The following is a 16,362-nucleotide window of genomic DNA, read 5'->3' as shown; positions in this document are numbered from 1 at the left end:
ACCCCCAAGTGGTGTCAAAAACGCGAATTAAATAGGTAATAATTATTTTAGTCTCTTGTATTGAGTCTTGACACCATTTTAGGGTTATACGGGTTCCCGCGAACCCCGATTTACCGCGGGTGCTTCCTTTCCCCCAAACTCCGCGGTAAATCGGGGTTTTACTCTACCTGGAACTACAAGTACTAAGCTGTACTCTAGCTGGAACTACAAGTACTAAGTTGTTGGGGCGTTGTTCTCTAGCTGGAACTACAAGTACTAAGTTGATTTCTAGCCAATACAGCGCCAAATGGGTTCCCTCGTTAGTGTAGAGTAACTAGATTTGTATTCTGCTCACTAGTAGCTGCTCACTAGATTGGTCCATCAGCAGTGCTAATGGTACTCTTAGTACCTCAGTCCTCAGTGCTAATGTGCTATATTATCAGTTCAGACTCCCGCCTGCAATATGCTACATTGAAAACCATAAAAAGTTTGACAACAGAAATAGTATTCAACTCTGCAGAAATAGTATCTAACTCTGCAGAAATAGTATCTAACTCTGAAAGAAATAGAAAATCTTGCCTTAAGTGGGACAAAGTAGCTATGAGAACAAAAGTTAAAATAAAGGATACATATTGCTCAATAAACTCGCTGTATTCCAAACACCACCTATATTGTGCATATATTCACGCTAATTAAAGCACCCATAAAACACGTGTTGGCCAACTCAACTAATCTAGTAGATTTGTTGTATTTTAAGAGATGTTTTTAAAGGATATAATTAATTATAAAATATAATTCAATGTTTTGTGTTATAATTGATTATAAAATATAATTCAATGTTTTGTGTTATCCCCCCCCCCCCCCCCCCCCCCCCCCCCTTAATATCTAGAGAACGCTAATTTGGCTGGTTTCAGGAGAGTTCAAGTGTAGGGATGAGACTGTTAAACCGGGAACCCGCAAGTTCACCATTCCCCTCGACCCTACCAAGACAAGTGTAGAGTTTGAGGCATGTCTTCTGGATAACGGGCTCTACGATATTGAGATCAAGATCATGGATGAAGAAGGGAACGCTGTTAAGATAACCAAGGTACTTGGCGTGCATACTATTTAAGTATTTACATTATACATTTTATATATATATACATTACACTAACTACATACATTACACTAACTACATACATTACACTATCTCAAGGTACTTTGCATATTTCTCACTCTGCATATAAACTGCCCGGTATTACACTAGCTCTTATAAACGTCCCCTAATTTATCAGATCTACGCGGAACTGCCCCGAGACACAGAGAACCTCTTCCCTGACGACTCAGAAGCTCAGGATCTGGTGGACTTCCTAGTTAACACGTGTGAGAACCAAGTGTTCAGTGCCGAGTGCGCGGCGGCGTCACGTGGGGTGCAGGAAAAAATAGACGAGAATAACGACAAATACAAGGGTGAGTAGTAGTAAGTAGAGTCACCACCAAGGGTAAGTAGTAGAGTCACCACCAAGGGTGAGTAGTAGAGTTACCACCAAGGGTGAGTAGTAGAGTCACCACCAAAGGTGAGTAGTAGAGTCACCACCAAGGGTGAGTACTGAGTACTAGTAGTTTTATCACGACAGTCTTCTCTTCTAATGTAAAGATCCTGAAATGATAATTGTGTCCAACTCCACACATCTTCAGTTGACTGTAATGAAGAGCTGTGTCTACCCGAGGAAAGCATCTGGTCCAAAGGAGATGATAACTTCCTAGGAAATGTTGCCGGTGTTTCTGATTCCGGTGCTATCGTTCTATCTGGAGGAAAATCAGTAGTGTTCACATTTGACGGCTCCATAGCTCCAAAGTCCGGTCTGAACTCCCTTATCTTCACTGTGAACCCAGAGGACTACAACCGAGTTGTGGATATCATCATCACACCCAAAGATGGCAGCAAGGACAACACTGACGGTTAGTTGAATAAATTAATATTTAGTAAGATTATTAATTAGTATTGTTAGTTAAATTGGTATGGCGGTACATTCTTTATTGTATTGTAGGAGTTCGATCTAAAATTCTTTAAATAAAATGCCTGAACTGTGGCATTGGAAAGTAAGTTTTACCTTTACATTATTTTGTGAAGTTATCAGTAGAGTGGATTTACTAAGATAGGATTAAGTCTTTGTGAGAAAAGCCCCGTAAAGTAAAATCAAATGCCACGAAACGTTTGCAAAATACTTTTATCAGAATTATTATGAACTGTCTGGGGTGGGGTTGTCTCACGCGTGACTATTAACTGTTACTCCACGTCACTATCCTACTCTACAATCAATATCTTATTAAAATTCACCTATCCTGATCGTCGTTATTGTGGCAACCTAAATTCGCTGTTTAACCGATCGCCAGAAAAACAGTCATATGTCACGTGAACTGTGAAGATAGACATGATGTCAGGTGGACAATACTCCGATCTCGTAGCTGATGGGATGTTTTAATAAAGAAATGGAGACAGGCAGACTAGATATAATTGTGATTTCAATCATTATGCTGTCCACGAACATACTTCAAAGGTTTATTTGCGGAGACCGGGGATGGCCGGGTGAGGGGGTGGCCGGGGGTACTATTCATTCGTTAAAATCTGGTCCACGAAGTATTTAACTCGTTACTAGTTTCCTCTTGCCCAGGTTTTAAGTAACTCGGAGCTGACATAACATGTCTGAATGTCTCGCTATAAAAATGCTGATAAAAAGAAAGATGTGACTTGTATCACATTCGTACGGAGATTATTCGACTGCTCAACTTATTTGACTGTCTCGACATAAAGCTCTCTCTCTCCCTCTCAGAGGCAACATGTACGACAGGTGCCGTAATATTTAAATTATTTTATTCAAGCTATTGAATAACTGTTACAACACCAGATTACGAGATGTGTGGAGACACATCCTCTGCTAAACAGCAGCTCATCCGCAAAGTTATCCAATCTGACGTGGCGTTTGTGGAGGTGGGCCCCATCTGCCTGGATCCGGAGCTGGAATATGATGTTCAGATGATCTACCAGGGAGTTCAGCCTCCTAACAGTGATAGGATATACGCTGAAACTAGTGGTATCAACGTTGTCATCCATTCTGTGAGTTATCAGTTAGAGGCACACCTTTTATTATTTCCCGGGTTATTTTATACATTTAAAAAATCATCAGTCATTTCGCTTTTCCTCGGTAAACTTGTTAACGATGCTTTAATGATAATTGCATGATAGATCAGAAGTGAGAAACAAATATGAAGCAAAAAATTGAGCGTGACATAACATAAACAAAATTTAAAGATTACAGTATCTCAACACTCTCAACATTTTCAACATTTTTAGTGAAAAAAAAACTGAATTTTGGAGCGTGAAAGTTAAACTCTGTAATTAATACTATTAGATAATTAGTCCGTAATTAATATCCCTTATGATCTTGGTACAGATCTTCAAGTTCTCACTTAGACTCTGCTCAGACGGTCACGCAGTATTTCAGGATCATCAGCTATCTTTCTCACCATCTCTATCATCTCTGGTATTTCCATTGTAAAGCAGCTTTCTACCCACTTTTCTTTAATCCAGTCGGTTGCATCTTTCTGTTTGCTCTTAAATTTGGGCACTTTGGCGAAATGATCTCTGTTGAAGGGGAATGTGGGCCTCTCAAATGATTCCAGGTCTTTAACTTGCTCTTCAGTTAGCCAGCACAGTTTATCAGATCTAAGTGCTTGAATCCTTACACTCTTTTCTTCTTTGAATGTTGCTGGGTTTAAAGAATAAAGATGTCTTTTTATATCTGCGATATCCCCATTGTTTGACAGTACCGCTGCAATCCTCGAGACATCCTTTACTTTGTTACTCACCCTCCACCTGGTTACCAGTTCCTCTAACATATCCGTTTTACCCTTGAAGATGATCCCTAAGATGACTGCAGCCTTTGTGTCTGGTATCAGTCCCTCTGCCGTGTACGTGGGATCTATCAGACATTTAAACGACTTCTCCACTACCGGGAACCCCATAGATCTCAGGATTTTACATTCCTTCATTTGATCCAGAGCATCGCAACATTTGGGGGAGGACAGGGTTTTGCCAATCTCCTTCCAGATCCGTTCTCCCTTAACTATGCTCGGATCAGCCAGTGCTGACCTCTTCTGGAAGAATATTTCCTTGTAGTCCTCCGGGCATTTCACAGGGAACAGATCAGAACAGCTGGCGAATCTGAAGTACCTGAGTATTCTAAGGGGGTCTTCAGATACTCTCGTCAGTGCACTATCTGTAAACCTTAGTGCTCCTTCAGCCAGATGCTGCTGTCCCTGGAAGTAGTCATGTACTCTCCCTTCTTCATCCAGACTCATAGCGTTGATAGTCAGATCCCGCCTGTTAGCGTCTTCTTTAAAGTCAGTCCCATATCTGCAGACTCTCTCCCCCTTGTCCATGTAGTCAACCCTGAGAGAAGTCATCTCAAATTGGAACCCTTTCTTGATGACAGTGACAGTTCCGTGTTGTATTCCCGTCTCACGCAGGATAATATTGTGTTTGTTCAGTATCTCCACCATTATGTGAGGCGGTGCTGTGGTACACAAGTCTATATCTTTAGGTTGTATGTTGAGGATAATGTCCCTGACAGCCCCTCCCACTACCCTTATCTCGTGCTCCTCCTCCCGGAATGTGGCACACAGACTCTTAAACACCAGATACCACGGAAACTCGTTTATATTTATGTATGTAGCAGGACTGGAGTCTACTGCAACATCAATACTGTTAATCTGTGCTGTGTCCAGCATAGTATCTGTAGTGGCGCTCATTTCAGACACAAAACAAACCAGAAACAAGTACGAATGACTGGAGCTTGACAGTGTTTTAGAATACAAGCTGTTTGTTGTTATCAGATGTTTGTTGAGCTAGACAATCTTTCCTTTACTCAACAATTACGGAGCTCCATGACTGTCAAAAAGTATATTTGTCGTGTCAAGTGATAACTTTTCATAAATACTGCACCGAGTTATTTTAGAACTTTGACAGGCTATTTAAGTTGTAAAAAGAAGGTCGCGCTTTATTTAACAGTGAACTGGTCATTGCGACGGTTACTGCAAATTGTAAACATGGAATAAAATGTAGTAGTACAAGGTAGATAAAGGTAGATAAATAAGGTAGATAAGGTAGATAAATAACGTACTACTATACACTACTACGTATAGTGGTAGTGCGCGCCGCGCGTTACCTTAATGTGACATTATACATACATCAAAATCCCGATTTACCGCAGAGTTTGGGGGAAAGGAAACATCCACGGTAAATCGGGGTCCGCGGTAAATCGGGGTCCGCGGTAAATCGGGGTCCGCGGTAAATCGGGTTTTTTTTGTTTGTTTACATTATACATGTTACGCCCTATTTGGGGGAAAGGAAATGGCCGCGGTAAATCGGGGTTTGCGGTAAATCGGGGTTTTACTGTACTCTGAGAATGTTCGGCATATCTTAACTGATCAATTAATGACCAGTTACAATCCAACTTGAACATACACGTGTTTTATCGATCAGCTTATATAAGGAAAACTAGATAACTTATTCTATTTTTCAGTAGACTTTTAGTCTTTACTGAAAAATATAATAAGTGTGACCAAGTCGCTTTAACACTTCAAAACGAAGTGGCTCTGCAGGAAACTTATCCAGATAAACTGATATTATCTGTCAGGTTGATGTGGTTCTCCCTCTGGAGCCTGAGGAAGCATTCCCAGATAATTTGGAAGCTCAGAAGTTATGGAAAGAGTATGTAGATGCTCAGTGCCCCCGACTCTCTGCCGGTAACGTCACACATAATGTAGATTGTAGATGATATGTAGATATTATGTAGATAATACGTAGATATTATGTAGACAATATGTAGATGTACTGATGCGAGAACCCCAGATATTTCAGGGTATTCAGAGCCGGAACAGGAGTGTCTGGACCTGCTGGCGGACCTGCACGACCTGATCCACGACCTGGACGGGGAGGAGTGTGAGGTTGCTGTGTGTATCCAGGGAGACGGTGGTTGGAAACATGACCCCACTTCTGACGAGGTCAGTTCAACCACACTCTCAGTAGTTATAAACATTTAGACCTTAATGTAAAGCTGCAATTGTTTTAGAATATAAAGGTTGTATCACGTGACTAATAGATACTAATAACAGGAGAAGTTCGAGGGAGGAGCTAGTGTCGACGGAGGAAGTTCAGACGCTATCATTTCACTTCCACCGGGTTCGTTTGTTTGTTTCCGGTTTATTTAATCTTTGATATATTTTTCAATGAATTTAATTTAATTGCTGCGTGTTAAACTTTATTAAAAAGATCCAGCAGAAATAAATACATAACAGCATTGGTGTGATTCAGGCGGAGAGCTGAGTCTGAAGACAGGTGAGAAGGACGATGTGGAGAACGCTGCTGAAAATGTACCGTACACGGGAATCATGGACCTTATGGTCAACCATTTAAAGGTTTGTAGATATTTGTTTAGCAGTTACTACTAATTGTTTAGGAGGCCATACAATTAATCTGTCCAGCCCAAATGACTTCACTGAAACTCCAGTACGACCCTGGACAACACAGCCTTCAGAAATTGAACACGCCGCGCATGTAGAACAACACGTGGGCAAATTCTGTGCAAAATTTCAGCTCAAGAAGTAGCTGAGTCGTAGCCTTTAAATCAAACAAATCATTTTTTCTGAAAAATTATTTCTTTTGGGCTGGACGACACAAACCCATATTTTGTTGTATGGGTCCTTTATATAGCATCATGCATTGACTTCGATATTTATTATCATTATTGAAAGTTCAATTTATCAGTGAAGCTGTCAGCTGTTAAGTTCTATATAATTTGTACCAGGTACGGGCAATACTGCTACATTATTATATCTCAAATAAGAAGATATTATTAATTATATCAACTATATACCCCATCTGTCTATCTGAGTTATTGGTTCTCCAAGTCACAAAATGATCAGAAACCCATCTCTTGCCAATTTTGTTCTTGTCCATTTATTTAAGTATTTTGCTTAGTCGAGATACGCCTGGGACGCTGTAGTGGAGGTCACTCACACCAAGACCAAAGGGAACGAGAAACCGACAGCCTTCAACTGCTTAAACGGGGAAATATTGCCATACTCAACCCAAGTAATTATCAGTAACCTTTCATCCTCAGTCGTGATAACTGCATGATTCAACAATCAGTATTATATAATATGTTAAATAAAGGTATATGAAGGCTGAGTGTACCCCAATAAAGAGTACTGATATACCACCTGCACCCTCCAGACATTCAACGTGCGAGTAGAGCCGTGCACTACAGAGACACGTATACCTAATGTTTGTGTGGGACGAGCTAACACCTACGATATAAAGTTAACAGTGAGGGAGAGAGTGGAACCTCCAGTGGAGTGTGAGGGTGCTACTGAGTACGAGGACGGCTTCCCCCTGGATACGGTATAGTTCTTTTACTAGTGACACCGGAAAAAATATAAATGAAAAGAATCGTTGTTGTATATGCTATGTTTTACTATATAATAACCTTTATAAAATATTTCCTTGTGTTTCACCTCGACTTCTCTGTAGTTTGGTTTCGTGTTCCCGGAGGACCCCGAAGTAGCGTTCCCTGATAACGAGGAGTTGCAGGACCTGTACCAGGAGTACCTGGACCAGGACTGTGGCAGTAGACGCAACAAGGCGTGTGATGAGCTGGATGTGGCTATCATTGCTTCCCTCATTGGGGAGGCTGTTGGTGAGTGCTTAAGTAGGCGTCTCATAAACCAAACCATGTGTTTAGAGACACTTGTAAGTAGGTACAGATCCCAGTGCTCACTCAATTCCTTTACTTCACTTTACCATATCTGTTTTAACTTTTTTCAAATAATCGGAATTATAACTCAATTTCAACAAACAGGATTAAATATAATTAATTAATATGTTCTCACCTAAGATTCAGTGAGGAGTGTGTTCATACTGCCAGCTCCTTGATACAGGTGGTAAGAATGCTCCTGACTGTAAGCCAGGATACAGTCCAAACATTAGACTAAGTGTGGGTGTACTAATACGTGTTTTATTAAGATAAAAGTGAGCTACTCTACTATTAATTCAGAGAAGTACGTACTTCTCGTGTAAGAAAGAATACAATTTGTAAGCGGACTTCAGCCCCACTTCAGCGCACCTCTCTCTGATGTGTTGTCCAAGAAACTGCAAAATAATTTTACAAACATCTACGTAGACTATTGTTTTGACAGTTTATGGCTCTTTTTTACGATGCGATTATTCAAGATAAGAGTAATTAATAGGATATCTGGGTATCGCCTCAAATATGCACAACACAAACGCACTTATGAGCACAACCTCAGACACATAGAATCACTCATAACCCCTCAATATTTTCAGAAACTAGGACACCTCAACACCAAAAAATCCTCATACACCCACAGAAAACAACTACTTACTCACCAAAAGAAGTTCGCGGTACTACTCTCAGAATACGACACCCCGTTCCTCTCACCCTACGACACTCTTAAAACGCTCGACATACCCTCTCCCACATTTCATGGTCCCCTCCTCAAGACCTCACCTACCCCCAAGAAAGACACCACAGCCAAAACAGTGATCAACCTCTCTGGACAGACCCTCTCCACAGCTGAAACTGACGTCCTCTCCCTTGGACTGAAGTTCGTCCCGACACCCACCTCAGATCCTACCCCCGACCTGGCTCCCCTCATACAGAATATCACTAAACAACTAGGAGAAGGCATGGAAGCCTCAGCCACATATCAGGTCACCTCTGTATTATCTAAATTTGACAATAAACGTGACATGACCACCGACAATTTGACTCCACAACAACGTACCGCTCTTAAATCTTTAAAATCTAAGAAATCTGAATTGAAATTTCTTCCTGCTGATAAGGGCAACGCCACTGTTGTACTGACTCACGATCAATACATAACCAAAGTTACCGACCACTTATCCTCAGGTAGTTACACCCTCTTAACGAAAGACCCCACTCAATCCGTTACCACTAAACTACAGAAAGTCCTCAAGAAACTACACACCGACAAGAAGATCACGACCGACCTATACCACAAGATGCGCAACCTACATCCTAGATGGCCTCAACTTTACGGACAACCTAAGATACACAAACCCGGCGCACCTATCCGTCCCGTAGTCAGCTTCTACAACACCCCCCTCCAAGCCCTCCACAAAGTCCTCGCATCTTTCCTCAAACCCCTAGCCCAGAACCCCTTACGCCTCAAAGACTCTTCCGACTTCAAACATCGCTTCGACTCCTCTCTCAATCCCTCCTTCCACTACCACGCCTCCTTAGACGTCCAATCCTTGTACACCTCCTGTGACATGCGCCTAGCCCTCAAAACTGTCATCTCCTCCTTTGAACAGAACCCCTCTCGTCTTCCCTCCAATGTCACCACCACCACCATAGGCTCCCTTATCAACTTTTGCCTTGACAACTCATACCTTGAATTCAACGGCTCCTTCTACTCCCAAGACGAAGGTGGTACAATGGGATCCCCCCTCATTGTTGAACTAGCTGAAATCCGCCTTGCTGAAATCGAGACCTTAGCTTTATCCTCATGTCCTGACCCTCCGAACACTTACTCCCATTTCGTTGACGACGGCCTTGGATCTTTCAGAGACAGAAACCACGCAGAATCCTTCCTTACATTCCTTAACTCCCTTACTGAAGACCTCAACTTTACCCAAGAACATCCCTCTACAGACGGAACTATACCCTTCCTTGACGTTCTCATCCACCCTGACAAATCCACATCAGTCTACAGAAAACCCACCCACACCAACCTCTACACCAAGTACTCCTCCTGCACCACCAACTCATCTAAGAACGCAGTCATCCGATCACTGACCAGAAGAGCCCACAACATCTGCTCACCCCAACACCTTGACGACGAACTCCAAACAGTACGACACGTTTGCCTCCAGAACGGCTTCCCTCCTCACCGCATCACCACCATCATGGACGAAGTACAACGGAAATTCACCAACCCCTCTCGCCACCAATCCCTAGCCTCATTCAACCGACAGACCCGTGAACATGCCCTTAGTGTTTCTCTTCCTTTCCATCCCTCCCTATCCAAACCCATCTCTAAGATACTCGGACAACACGACATCAAAGTCACCCACTCCTCTGCTACCTCCCTCCGCAACCTCCTCACCAAAACGAAGACCACACCCCCTACTCACCTCACCCCCAACACCATCTACGAAATTTCCTGCTCACAGTGCCCCTCCAAATACGCCGGACAGACCTACAGACCCTTGGTCCACCGCATGAAAGAACACGAACGATGTTACAGACTCAACAACGCCATCGACGAATCCACAGACAGAATCAAATCAGCCCCTGCACATCATGCCCTGACCACCGGCCACACCATCTCCTGGAACAACATCGAAGTCCTCAAATCCCTCACCTCACGCACCCAACTAGACCTCACAGAACACGCAGCTATACAAATACGACAACCAGCTATGAACAGAACAGACCGCGCACCCAAATGTAGTTCCCTCTGGGACCCCATTCTTCCTAAAATTGCCAAATCCTTAAAGTCCAGACCATCTGGCATTTCCTTCTCAACCTCAACAGAAGACTAAATTTTTATTGACATTGTACTGTAATTTTCACTTTCCCACCCACACCTCCCCCACCCTCCATCCCTGACACCACTCAATCACATATAAGCATTGTCCACCACATCACATTCAGCTGACGACGATTAACACATGTTTATTGAAAGCTTCTACAAGTTAAATCATCGTATCTCTTATATGTTTTTAACCCAACTCCACTCAGTATCTGGGTAGTGTTTCAACACCATTATTTAAGATGTTATGATGTTATGATGTTATGATGACACATGTCAGCTGCACCATTACCTTACATGAGCTTTTCTAACAAACATCGCGGGTGGTCTATCAGAAACGACAGATTGCCATTTGACATTTTAAGTTTAGGTTGATATTTGGTGATCAAGTGATCAATGATTAGTCGAGACAGCAATTTTGGAAATCTCCGACTAACCTATCATTTTCTCAATTATCAATTATTCCTATTTAGTAATACATTTTAACCAGTATCATGACAAATGAGTATCATTGCTCACATTTCAAGTTAAATAATCTATTAAAATATAAACCCACCCTACTTATGAAACTAATGCCAACCCCCAAGTTTCCCCCTCAGGATGCGGTTGTAACATGGGTGGATCTCTATCTGGAGACTGCGACAGTGTCGGAGGACAGTGCCCCTGCAAAGAGGGCTACACCGGACGAACCTGCGGCTTGTGCCTTCCTACTTACTTCGGGATACTCTCCCAGGGACTGTGCTCTCGTGAGTTTAACTGTAGTATCCTGTACAACACTACTGATACACGTATACACTCTACTACATTATGCATTATACATTATACAGTATACATTGTACATTATACAGTATACATTATACATTATACATTATACATTATACATTATACATTATACATTATACAGTATACATTATACATTATACATTAATCTGTCCTGCAACATCTCTCTAAATCCCTGTTTTCAGCGTGTGACTGCAACAGTTTCGGAAGCAAATCTGATATCTGTGATATGGAGACAGGACAGTGTCCGTGTCACGAGGGAGTACTTACATCCACTGATATTAACGGACTTACAACCTGCTCACAGTGTGTTGATGGTAAGTACCGGGCAGGCGGGGGAGGGAGGGAGGGAGGGAGAGAAGTACCAAGTCAGTACAGAGGGTCCCTTGTCTTCTGATCACGTTTATCACCTATTAGCATGATATAAGAGAGGTATTCTACAAATTTACTATTTTCAGGTTATGTGGGACTAGAGAGTACAGGAAAGGATGGGTGTGTAGCGTGCCAGTGTGGTGTTGGAGCTGCTCTCCCTACCTGTGACGAGGCTACTGCTTCGTGTTCCTGTCTGCCTGGTGTAGCTGGTCCACTTTGTGAACACTGCTCTACTGGTCAGTAGCAATTTATTAATTTATTATTTAATTGATTTATTATTTAATTGCTTTATTATTTAATTGCTTTATTATTTAATTGATTCATTATTTAATTGATTTATTATTTAATTGCTTTATTATTTAATTACTTTATTATTTAATTCCTTTATTATTTAATTGCGTAATGATTTAATTGCTTAATGATTTAATTGCTTAATGATTTAATTGCTTTATTATTTAATTCCTCTGTCATTTGATTCCTTTATTATTTAATTCCTTTATAATTTAATTCCTTTATTATTTAATTCCTTTATTATTTAATTCATTCATTATTTAATTCCTTTAGTATTCATCAATTTCCTTTTAATCAACCGATAATTTCTTTATGATTTTAAATTCTTACAATTATTTTACCTATTAATGCTTTTCATGCAAACAAGTTAAAACGAATCTTTTATGTCATGTATCCTGGGTTTGGACAGGATGTGCCCGCTTAAAATACTTCTATCTTATTATAACATCAGTACTCACTTGTGAATGTTGTGTGATGATAATAATTGTAATTATATTTGTAGGGTTCTACAACCTGATAGAAGGGGTAGGATGCCAGGAGTGTGAATGTAACCCTGCCGGAAGCGCTGAACTGGGCTGTGACCAGACTACTGGGGAGTGTAACTGTAAGGATAACGTTATTGGAACACGATGTGACAGCTGCAAAGCTAACTCCTTCTTTATCAGGTTTGTTTATAAACATACAAATATAAACATATAAATATACTATAATATGATATATAAATAGATTATATTATTGTATATTTATCAGGCTTTGTAAACCTCTACTTTTCAGTGAAGATAACCCGGCTTTGTAAACCTCTACTTTTCAGTGAAGATAACCCGGCTTTGTAAACTTCTACTTTTCAGTGAAGATAACCCGGCTGGATGTATCCGATGTTACTGTAACGGAGTGTCTGACGAGTGCTCCGCTGCTAAAGGATGGACTATCAAGAACAAAGTGCTGGATCTGGACTGGGGAGTTGTTGGTGGAGCAGAGGAAGTCAGGCCGAAGTATGTGATAGGGGCTACGTCAGGAACAGAGTTTGTTTGGGAAGCATCTGACATTGGTGACTTCTACACCAGCTACGGAATGGACCTTACCGTCAATCTTAACGGATATGAGGATCTGGAGGTGAGAGTAAACAGCTGCCCCCTCCCCAGCAGCCCCCCTCCCCCTCCCCAGCAGCCCCCCCCCCCCCCCTCTCTCCCCAGCATATCCCTCCTCAGCATCCCCCTCCCTCCCCAGCATCCCCCTCCCCAGCAGCCCCCTCCCTCCCCAGCATCCCCCTCCCCAGCATCCCCCTCCCCCTCCCCAGCATCTCCCTCCCCTGCATCCCCCTCCCCAGCATCCACTCCCCAGCCCTCAGCAGCCCCCCTCCCCCCAGTAGCTGTTTGGAACAATGTGTGGAAGCTTCCTTCATATTTACTATTTAAATCATCCTATCTCTCTAACATTGTTACTAATATAGTCTAGTATATAACTACCACTACAGCTCTCCTAACTTCTGATGTCACAGGTTCTAATACGTTTGTATCGTGGTGAGCGGTACGTGACCGGAACACTGGTAGAAACAGAGCCTAAGTTCCTCTCAATCTCCCTCTACGAGCACAGTTTCACTGCTAAGAGTGGGGGAGTGTCTGATCTGGCTACAATGAAGTTCATCCTCAGCGACATCACCAGACTAGAGATTACTACCATATTCCCTGAATCTAAAAAACATGACCAGAAGATTAAAGGTAAGAATAATTGCACTTTTCCAATTATCTGTTGTTAGCAGCTCTTATTCTTAGTATGTAGTTTGTAAAGAGATATATTACGGGTATATTACAGAAGACTACCTATAGTACCCAAAAATCTTCAAATGAATAATAGATATATGGATATTAATGATAATCTTGAACAATTTCAGAATTTTCGATACAGAAAGGAGTACAAAAAAGTGGAAACAAGAAAGCTAAGAACATAGAGCAGTGTGTTTGCCCTGAAGGGTATACTGGCCACGCTTGCGGAGGTTGTTCTAAGGGATATGCTAAAGACTTCTCTAGGGGTGGCTATTCCTTCGAGTGAGTTTCCTGTGTCACTGCAATTTAACTAGTCTGCAATCCATTTTTTCGTCTTGCTGCATTTAATAAAAAGTTAAAATCATATCCAATATGACTGCTTTTTATTCCTTTCTTTTCTGCAAAAAAAACATTCAGCATTACAAAATAGAGCTAATCATGTGGTAACGCTAATTAGCCCCTACAATTAATAAAAAATCGATTGATAATAATATAAAACCTCAGGTGTATCGAGTGTATAGTACTGTGTAACGGCCACAGTAACCAGTGTGACAGAGAGACAGGTGTGTGTGCTGACTGTCAGGGCAACACTGCAGGAGATAGATGTGATGTGTGCCAGGAAGGGTATTACCCAGCCCAAGAGGACGGGGTTCTGCAGTGTGTAGCGTGTCCCTGTTCTCGGAACGCCGCGTCTCCTTCCTGCTCCCTTCCCGGGGATGGCAGTCAGTTCCCTGTGTGTGATGAGTGTGAGAATGGGTACACTGGCCCCAACTGTTTGGAGTGCGCTCCAGGTTAGTTATATATTATTTCTCTCATTTTATAGCTTATACAGTTTATATGTTGTTATATTATTTCTCTCTAAACATTCTATTATAGCTTATAACGTATTGTGTTTGATGTTATGAACATGATAGAGCTCTCTATCGTGAATATCACCGTGCTCACAAGTAAATACCTCGCAGGTTTCTTTGGAACTAACGGACAATGTACAGCCTGTGAGTGTAACAACAATATAGACCTGTCAGACCCGTACAGCTGCAACAAGGAGGATGGTGTCTGTCAGAACTGTCTCTACGACACTACTGGCAATGAGTGTGAGAGATGTCTCCCTGGTTTCTATGGTAACGCGCTGCGCGCAGAGTTACCAAAGTGTCGGGATTGCGGGTGTGACGAAGTAGGGTCCAGCTCGTCAGTGTGTGATCACGTGTCAGGACTGTGTGACTGTCTGCCCCACGTGACCGGTAACAAGTGTGACACGTGTTCTGCTGGTTACTGGAACCTTACTGCGGAGGTAGGGTGTGACGAGTGTGGGTGTGACATGAGAGGCTCAGTTAACGATGAGTGTGACACGGAGACAGGGCAGTGTAACTGCAAGGAGGGGATACAGGGGTTCAAGTGTAACGAGTGTAGGGCTGGCTTCTACTCTGTAGCTTCAGACGACTCTGAGATAGAGTGCACGGCTTGTGAGTGTAACATGGAGGGGAGCACTGACACACAGTGTGACGCATCCGGTCAGTGTACTTGTAACGAAGGAATTATCGGAATGCAGTGTGACAGCTGTGCACGTGGAACTACAGGCACTTTCCCCGCCTGTGTGCCTTGTGGGGAGTGCTATGATAACTGGGAGAGGGAGGTGCAAGTTATAGAGGATCAGATCAACCAACTGGCAGACAAAGCCCAGAACATCCATTTAGACGCCGCTGATCTAACTGAAGAGGAACTGCAAGCTATATTCAAAGATCTGAAACAAACTCTGAAGGAAGCAGAGAAGCTAGCTAAGTCCTCGCCTGGTAATGACGAGGAGATAACAGAACTAACCAACACCCTGAGAGATCTGGGAGCCGCGCTGCAGACCAAGAGTGACGAGCTGGACACTCTAGAGGGCAGAATAGGGGACATAGACCAGGAAACTGCGGACACTTTAGCGTCTCTAGACCAGCTTAAAGACAGTCTGGATAACTTCAGAGAGGAAACTAACAATCTGGCAGAGAGAGCCATGACCCTATCAGCTGCTAATCTGGACGAGGCCCTCAAACTGGTGGAGGATGCTGCTAAGCGCTCTGCTGTGGCTAAGGAGGCTGCCGATGCTACCAAGTCTCAAATAGAGGAAGCCGAGGAGAAGGCTGCCAAAACGGAGAAGATCCTGAAAGACGATATCTTTAAAGATACCTCAGCAGTAGAGAAGCTGTCAGAAATAGAGGACCAGATCTCTGACCTGACCGACAAGTTAGGAGTATTAGACGCTAGTGTGTGTGGAGCCACTGACCCTGACTCTTGTGACCCGTGTGGAGGTAGCAAGTGTGGGTTCTGCGGAGGGCCAGGTTGCGGGGGAGCTGTGGGGATCATCAGTAGTATAACAGGGCTGGCTGGAGAGGCTAGGAGTTGTGCTGATGAGAGGCAGGGGGAGGTTACTGCCGCTACTTCCGACCTCAGGGAGCTCAACAGTAAGGCTGACGAGATCGACACTAGTGTTCAGGAGATGAAACAGGTACACCAGCCCTTCTTATTTTAATACAGCTTTTATACTGCCATAATGAAGGCTCCGCCACATGTTAAA

At 42.7% G+C, this 16,362-nt stretch overlaps 2 protein-coding genes across 2 annotated transcripts in view; one reads left to right on the top strand and one right to left on the bottom strand.

Moving 5' to 3' along the window:
• Window positions 1–16,362, bottom strand: part of LOC134819666 (zinc finger protein 277-like) — a 324,811-nt gene that overhangs the window by 105,739 nt on the left and 202,710 nt on the right. The gene's annotated exons all lie outside the window — the stretch shown is intronic.
• LOC134819719 (uncharacterized) overlaps window positions 1–16,362 on the top strand; it is a 57,614-nt gene that overhangs the window by 38,724 nt on the left and 2,528 nt on the right. The window contains exons 29-48 of the mRNA XM_063829816.1: window positions 894–1,066; window positions 1,254–1,428; window positions 1,657–1,920; window positions 2,868–3,076; window positions 5,658–5,766; window positions 5,882–6,024; window positions 6,136–6,202; window positions 6,335–6,438; window positions 7,001–7,114; window positions 7,256–7,423; window positions 7,553–7,718; window positions 11,199–11,345; window positions 11,565–11,696; window positions 11,838–11,987; window positions 12,545–12,707; window positions 12,891–13,155; window positions 13,541–13,760; window positions 13,934–14,087; window positions 14,310–14,596; window positions 14,768–16,293. Of these exons, the coding sequence (XP_063685886.1) occupies window positions 894–1,066; window positions 1,254–1,428; window positions 1,657–1,920; window positions 2,868–3,076; window positions 5,658–5,766; window positions 5,882–6,024; window positions 6,136–6,202; window positions 6,335–6,438; window positions 7,001–7,114; window positions 7,256–7,423; window positions 7,553–7,718; window positions 11,199–11,345; window positions 11,565–11,696; window positions 11,838–11,987; window positions 12,545–12,707; window positions 12,891–13,155; window positions 13,541–13,760; window positions 13,934–14,087; window positions 14,310–14,596; window positions 14,768–16,293 (4,736 nt within the window). The remainder of the gene's footprint in view (window positions 1–893; window positions 1,067–1,253; window positions 1,429–1,656; window positions 1,921–2,867; window positions 3,077–5,657; window positions 5,767–5,881; window positions 6,025–6,135; window positions 6,203–6,334; window positions 6,439–7,000; window positions 7,115–7,255; window positions 7,424–7,552; window positions 7,719–11,198; window positions 11,346–11,564; window positions 11,697–11,837; window positions 11,988–12,544; window positions 12,708–12,890; window positions 13,156–13,540; window positions 13,761–13,933; window positions 14,088–14,309; window positions 14,597–14,767; window positions 16,294–16,362) is intronic.

The sequence above is a fragment of the Bolinopsis microptera genome, chromosome 8 (genome assembly GCF_026151205.1).
Source record: "Bolinopsis microptera isolate Bmic1 chromosome 8, MBARI_Bmic_1.0, whole genome shotgun sequence".
NCBI classification, from domain to species: domain Eukaryota; kingdom Metazoa; phylum Ctenophora; class Tentaculata; order Lobata; family Bolinopsidae; genus Bolinopsis; species Bolinopsis microptera.
Note: the sequence above shows the minus strand (reverse complement) of the source record. Positions and strands in the feature narration are given on the sequence as shown.